The sequence below is a fragment of the Montipora capricornis genome, unplaced genomic scaffold (assembly GCF_036669925.1).
Source record: "Montipora capricornis isolate CH-2021 unplaced genomic scaffold, ASM3666992v2 scaffold_499, whole genome shotgun sequence".
Taxonomy (NCBI): Eukaryota; Metazoa; Cnidaria; class Anthozoa; order Scleractinia; family Acroporidae; genus Montipora; species Montipora capricornis.
In genome coordinates this window covers 32,505-40,000 of record NW_027180237.1, presented here as the reverse complement: position 1 = coordinate 40,000, position 7,496 = coordinate 32,505, and the positions used below count along the sequence as shown (strand labels likewise).

Below are 7,496 nucleotides of genomic sequence, written 5' to 3'. Positions count from 1 at the left end.
GATGACAGCTCTTTTAATACAGCTGCAGGGGTTTTTGTTGACGGCTATTTTGAGTAGTCATGAGTAACCGACAGTATCATGATGAGTGGTCTTTCTCTAAGGGTGTCTGGGGCATGGCATTTTAAACGAACACTCCCACACACTGCATTTTGAAAGCAAAATAATTATTTATGGTCGTGTTTAAGGGGTGTGGCTCACAATTTAGAAAGACAGTGGTTGCTGAGGAAGCTTTTTTAAGTCAAGAGCCTTGCAAAAAATTGCAGTGGATGGTTCTTTGAAGTAACTTTTTCTATGGAGTCTAGTATCACTTCAACCAGAAGGCTCTTGCACCACTAGTCCCAATCCTCTGCCATGCGTTTCAGTAAAAAAAAAAACTTTCAGGAAATGAAAGGAATAGGTGTCCACCAGATTGGAACCATCGTATCATTTTTTTTATAAACTGTAGCATGAAATTTCTGTTTGCCGAACAGACAAAAATGGAACTGATGCCTTGAATAGTTTGTCAAAGGAGGGCCTTAAACCATGGAAAGGGGGGAGATATGGCCTGTTTTTGGACTAATCAATGGATAATAGATTTTCAGTGGCTGCAAATGAGAGGTGACAACGGAGACTACATGTAAACAATGATTTGCAACGATTGTTCAAAGGCCAGAAAGAAAAACGCTTTCACTACTGAATGCAAACATTTTGGAAGAGCAGCTTCATTGCAAGAAACAGTACAGCCTCGATAAATAATTCAGTGACACTGCTCTGCCAATCTTTGAATTCCCATACCAAAAACTGTAGCTGGTATATGTGTTGAGTTAAAGTGGTGTCAAGACAAAAACAGCAATTATATAAAGACAAGTTAACATTAGGTCAAAATATTTTGTTCACCACTAGTCTTTTTTGTCAACGTTTTCTTTAGGAGGGTGCTGAAAATATTGGAACCCTCCAAAAATCCCATGGATCCCAATTTTGCAAGAAATGTGGGTCTCCGGACCCAAAATGAAAAATTCAAGCTTCGTCCCTTCTTTGTCTTTATGGTTGTTTAATCCCAATTATCAGTAAGAATGTTATTTTTATTTCATGAACCTAACAGGTATCATCGGAGTGTTCACATCTTGCAGTCAACTTCAAACAGTGTATCTTCGCCGTTGTGTTAATATAACAGATGTTGCAATTGCCGCTTTGACTGAACACTGCACTCATTTGGAACATCTTAATTTATGTGGATGTGTGAATGTCACTGACGTGTCACTTCATCTTCTTGCCAAGAATTGTAGATTTCTTCGAAGTCTTAACATCTCCAAGACAAAGGTGGGACCAGTTGATGTCCAATACGAAAAAGATCTTAAATAGGATTTCAACAAGGATCCCTGGGGATACTTATCGTAGTAAAGTTTTTGTTGTGTTAATTTTAGATATCTTCGTCTTTTCTGAATATGATAGAATTTCTAATTACCTTGCCAAGATGGGTTTGGTGACACTTAAAATAATGTTCACAAAAAAGAGAATGCATCTTGTTCCTGGCCATACACAAGTCGATGGCCAGAAGCTATGTGATTTGTTTAACAAAAATAAGTGCAGTAGTCTTAGCAGAGCTGGGTCATTTCATTTGTCAATGAGCATCTCAACTGGACTGATTTTCCCAGGGTTGTTGAATGTTACTTGTTTAATTTGACTTGCTTTGTCCTTATCTTGAAAGTGTTGTCATTTTGTCTTCAAATTGCTTACTAGGTAACTGATGATGGTGTTATGCAACTAACAACTGGAAAATGCCAACAGTCTATCAAGGTAAAGTTTAATATTGGTGATTGAAAATACCATACATTTGCGAAGTGTCAGTGAAGGGAACTTGGTAGTACATTAGAATGTTGTGTGATCTTAGCTGGCCTCATCTTATCTGGTGATTTTGAGTCGAGTAGAGTTGAGTTTCACCATGCTGTTGGTAGGAGAGGGTAACTCCAATAAATAGTGCATGGTTGATATTGTGACCTTTACACTTGACCAGACCGCAACACTACTGAGAAACTCTACAGTGTATGCCCTTCTCTTTGCAATTGTTATGTGGGTACTTTTTAAAGTGCAGAAATTGATTTTATCAAACGAGTTGATAAAGGTCGAATAACCACCGTGAAAGATTTAGAAAGCTGACGTTTCAAGCGTTAGCCCTTCGTCGGAGCTCCGACCTTTATCAACTCGTTTGATACAAAATCAATTTCTGTTTCAATCTCCCACCGACGCAGTACTACAGTTTCTTTAGAAACTGGAATTTTCTTTTTTAAGTGCCCCTGTGATAAAAAAAATCACTTCCTTTTTTCCTTCAGATTTTGAAAGTGTGTTTGCTTAACACCTGACTGGCAAAATTTTGAGCTTTCAATTGGTTTTTATCCAAAGGTCGTTTACTTTGAGTGTAAGTTTTAGATTTCACGGTCCACCATTACTCACGTTCAAAACTGACCGATCGGTCCTCAGAGGGTTGGATCCAGGGAAAAGTGACGTCAAAGTCTCACTACATATGTACCTGTAAAGTTTCAGAGTGTGAATGCAGCTTATTATATTTGCAAAACGCGAGTTTAAAACCTTGAAAACCCAAAATTCCCGTTCTGTATTATTAATTCTGCAGCCTGCATGTACACTCGCATTGCATTCTTAAACTAGTGAGCCTTTGACGTCATTTTCTCCTCGATCCAGCCCTCTCAAGATTTTAAAGTTAGGAATGGCAGACCATTAAATAAGAAAATTCCAGTTAAAATAAACAGTTGTCTTTCTAAAATCAAGGCTTAAAACTTTGGTCGCTTATTGTTTAGTTAACATAGTTTTGAATCCAAAGAAAATGAGGATTGAATTTTCGGTCACAGAGTTACTTTAACTTCCAAACGATATTGTATGAACAAGGATTGTGCAACGGGCCTAAGGTTAAATTATATACTGTCTTGGAATGTGCATCCTTAGTAATGACGTATGATTGGCCGTTTTTATGCTAGAGACGTTAAAGTCGTCTGAGACTGAGTCTGAGACTGAGTCTGAGTCTAGTATAAAAACGAGTCTAGTATAAAAACGAGAAATAAGACAGACGCATTTAACGTCTGACGACTTTAACGTCTTGCTTTAAGTGCATCGTTTAGACGCACTTAATAGACGACTTTAATGTCTCAGACGTTAAATGCGTCTAGTATAAAAACGGGACGCCCTAACTTGGACGCATTTAGCCCTGAGTCCTTTGTTAATCTGCACTTCGTTCCTTCCTTGCTCTCTTGGTCGACCACCCTGCGAGCAGAGCCTCCTTTTGTCTTTTTCTTTACTGAGGAGGAGAAAAGTAGGCTCTGCCCGAATCGCGTCAACTCTTTGAAGCCGCCGCAGCCCGAACTTCTGGACTAGTCAATCTTGTTTTCTCTCGTCAAACCGGTTTTTCCAGTGCGAGCGTCCGTTTAGTGAAAAAAACGATGGTTATAATTGAACCCGCTGGCATGAAAAACCAAGATGGGGGCGAGATCTGGCATATTAGGCTTGGGTTCGAGACTGTATCCTGGCAACATGCAGCGCATATTCAAAAAAGATCTTACTCGATTCATGCAGAGCCTTTCTCGAGAACGCCAAAATCGAGCAAGCAAAAGAAAGGCTCTGCTAGCAGGGTGTTGGTCGACAAGACAAACAAGCCATGCGCCGAGGCTAAATCTAGGTCCTCTTCCATCGCCAGAAAATGCTGATTCCTAGGCTGATTTCTGTCACAAAAAAAATATTTGCATCTGTCCTTCCAGGCGACGTCGAGACATAAATTTGAGAAGCTGCAATTCCGCCACGTTATTTGCTCATATATTCGTGTGTTAACGTTTATTTGGTGCCGAGTTTGCTCGTGCCCAGTGTCTTCCGATAATAGAACCTAGTCATTTTTTTAGAAAAATCTTGTTTGTCTACTTTTATGCGTCCCGTTTTTATACCAGACGGCTTTAACGTCTCAGACGTCAAATGCGTCTTGACGACTTTAACGTCTCTAGCATAAAGACGGCCATTTATACATGTAGAACTAACTTCACCCAGTGGTACTTACAGCAACAGTGAGTGAGAGCCGTAGACACTGTAATTATCTATTCTTCTGGAAGGGGGCGTCTTAACTTACTATGATTGTTAACCGGTCAACAAGATGGAAAGAGGAAGTGTTCCGAAGTAATTAATCATGATAATAATAATAACAATCATCATCATCATCATCATCATCATAATCATAATCATAATCATAATCATAATCATAATCATAATCATAATCATAATCATAATAATAATAATAGTAATAATAATAATTGTCACGCTAATCGCCGTCGCAAGTACAGCAACAACGCAACTCAAAAAGGTCGAACCGAAAGCAAACTATGGCGCCTCTGGCTGCCGCTATACGGTCCATGTGTGACCTTGGAGCACAGCTTACAGCCAGCTGGAATCAACTGTATGCTGGCTTTTGTGTGCCGGAGGACCCGGAGAAAAACCCTCCGAGCAGAGAAGAGAACCAACACAAACTCAACCCACTTATGGCGTCGGGTTCGGGAACCGAACCTGGGCCACATTTTTGGGAGGCGAGTACTCTCACCACTGCACCATCCCTTCCCTGCCGACAATTCTCTTGCTCTTGCCTGCTCTCACCTTTTCTTAGAAGGAATACAGGTCGTTCCGCCCAACAGTATTCTGACGACCTTTACATACATGAACCCTAATTTTTCATCTCTAAAATCAGTCTAGACCTAATCATTGAAGTGAGCGCTTAGACGTGATCATTAAAATGAGTGCTTTGACACAATAACACGTGGGGCGGAACGACCGGTTACCCTTAGAAGAGGCTTCTCTGAAATTAATTTTTGAGATTTAAATCGGTTGTGGAGTAGTATGTTGTCAGTATCCAATCGTAGTATCGCAATAGATTTGCGACAAGGCTCACAGAACTCGTGTTAGAACAGCCTTGCCTCGACCTAAGCCCCCACTCGTTTTTCGCACGCAGTGTTTTTTTCTCTTTCTCGACTACCTGGTAGCCTGGAACAGGCTAGGGTTAGATCCGAGGACGAAGACGACTACGAGTACGAGTTTTCCGTACTGAGCATGCGCATACGCTTTGGAGGCCGGCATTTTTCTAAGTGCGCGTGCTCAGAACGTAAAGTTGTACTCATAGTCGTCCTCGTCCTCCGATTCTAAAAAGTCCCTAATCACGAGCGGCGAAATCGCAAAGGAAAATGCCTCGTCTATTTAATCGAAAGGTCATGTTTTAGGGTTTCGTTAAAGCGTGTTTTCTTTCTTTTTTTTTAAGCCTTCTCTGTAACTGCTTTAGTGGCTAGCTTAAACTCAATCTCGTCCCTAGAGTCCGCTTTTCTTTTGGTCAGCACCAAGAATACCGACTCTGGCCAACACAGCGGTCAAATGAGTGCGCATGTTCAAGCCACGCGCGTGCGATTTTGGCGCGCGTGGGAATGGGTTGCACAATTTCCATAGAAACAACTAAGCGTCAAAATGGCGGCAGATTTAAATTTCGCGGTATCTGTTTTCAATTAGCGGGGATAAGGCGAAAACAAAACAGCTAAGGTTTTTACTTTAAACACAGCTCTTAAAGGGACGTCTCTTTCATATATCTTTTTCAACAAAAAAACTATCTCTGCAACAATAGTGAATTTTCTTGTCGAGTTTACGCGTTCGTAGCAAAACATGAAGACTTGTGTTTTTATCGTGGTAGTTGTCGTCGTCGGCCTCTCTAGAGGCAAATTTCCGGATGAAAAGATCTGTTGCCTGAGCAGTAAAACTCGAGAGAAGAACGTTTGTAGAGGCAGAATGATTAGCCTTAGTACCGAGATGGCTCGAGTGGCGGAGGTTGACCGTGGAAATTTTGTGTGCGCGTTTCATTGGCATCAATTAAGAACAAGTAACAACATGTGCAAACGAATTGCTAGCACTGAACTATTTTATTTGTTTATTTCATTTACTACAAAAAAAAAAAACCAAAAAAAAAAAAAAAAAAAACGAGACATAACAGGTAGTTTAGGAAGGGATCAAGGAAAACGTTTTTCGCTCGGCCACGGCAGCAGCTGATCTTGAAACTGGATAGGAATGAATTTGCAGCTGTGCATGACAATAAGACGGTCATGATCTAATTCTTAAACAGCTACCTACAGGGCTATTTAGTTAATAACAATTTAAGTAGTGCTTCACTGCTGTGTAGATCCTACAGTACTTACGAAATCTTAGTTCTTGTTATTTTTGTTTGTTTGTTTTTCAGGAAGTTCAAGTTTCGCATTGTATTCATATAACTGATGTCAGTATCGAGGCCCTTCTTGCTCGTTGCCCGAGAATAAACATTTTAATCTTTGATGGCTGTCCGCACGTTACAGACAATTCCCGTCAAGCCATTGAAGAAGCTGGACAATTGAAACAGTTATCATGGACAATATATTGAAAAATCTGATGGAGCCGATTAAACCTGCATTTACAGTGTTGGCTGTTCTGTCTTCAATACAATGCGCATGTCGAACAGCACACGAACGGTACACTGGTCAGCTTAGTAAACTCGAGGCTTTCCTGTCAAATTTCAATTAATTTTTCTATTAATTTCACGAAAATCTGCAATCCAATCAAAATGTGTTTTACCGATCTTATTGTTTACAGCATACGAGTCAACCGAAATTGAACACACCTAGTTCATAATCACGCTAGTGGAATAATCATCCAATTGAAAATTTGCTTCATTTTGAACAATACAATTGACAATAGAACAACAAACACATAAAATTGGCGTTTGTAGTATTTAGAGAGGTCCTAAGGAGCACAGCACCCCCTAAGACATGTCATTAGCTGGGAGTATTCGAATGAGGGGAAAAAACCTGAGTACCAAGGAGAAAGGTTAATATCTCCTGGAACTCTGCACACATACGATTGTCCTGACTGCCGAAACCTAACAACGTACCATTAAATACAGCCAAACCAAACTAAGTTGCCATTTTTTAGTGTTTTTGGGTACAGCCGCCTCGTTTATCGATAAAATTTTCTCTTCTCGGCAATCGACGCGAATCGGGAAGCCATTTTGTTTTTCTCTGTTTGCTCAGAGTGAATAGCAGGGAGCTTAATTAAGCAAAAGAGAGGTTTTTGACGGACGGAAACCGGAAGTGGATATTTCGCTTGCCAGGATAGTGGCCTCTCCCACATTGTTAAACTAATCGTCTTCATAAGTAATGCGGTACTTAGCAGTGTAAAACAAAAAAGCTCACTTTCGGTTACTGTTCATATATCGCCATAGAAGAAGCAAGGTGGCAGACTTATTTGTCTGCAAAACTACCCTTGTAACTTCAGAAGTTTGCCAATATTTTAACGCGACTTCATACCGTCGTATTTGACAGCTTTTTTTCCTATTCTTATTCTAAGTGCCAGTACACAGATGGAACTAAATTTATCCCATTTCCTGTCCAAATGACTTGCTGAGGTTGTTTGTTTAATCCCAAGCACGGAACTTCCTTTGTCGAATTTGGGTCCCTTTTAATCCAATT

At 40.3% G+C, this 7,496-nt stretch overlaps 1 protein-coding gene across 1 annotated transcript in view; it reads left to right on the top strand.

Moving 5' to 3' along the window:
• Positions 1–6,450, top strand: part of LOC138036764 (protein AMN1 homolog) — a 10,492-nt gene extending 4,042 nt beyond the window's left edge. The window contains exons 3-5 of the mRNA XM_068882856.1: positions 1,082–1,299; positions 1,720–1,776; positions 6,236–6,450. Coding sequence (XP_068738957.1) covers positions 1,082–1,299; positions 1,720–1,776; positions 6,236–6,412 — 452 coding nt within the window. The 3' untranslated portion in view covers positions 6,413–6,450. The remainder of the gene's footprint in view (positions 1–1,081; positions 1,300–1,719; positions 1,777–6,235) is intronic.
• Positions 6,451–7,496: the final 1,046 nt, after the last annotated feature.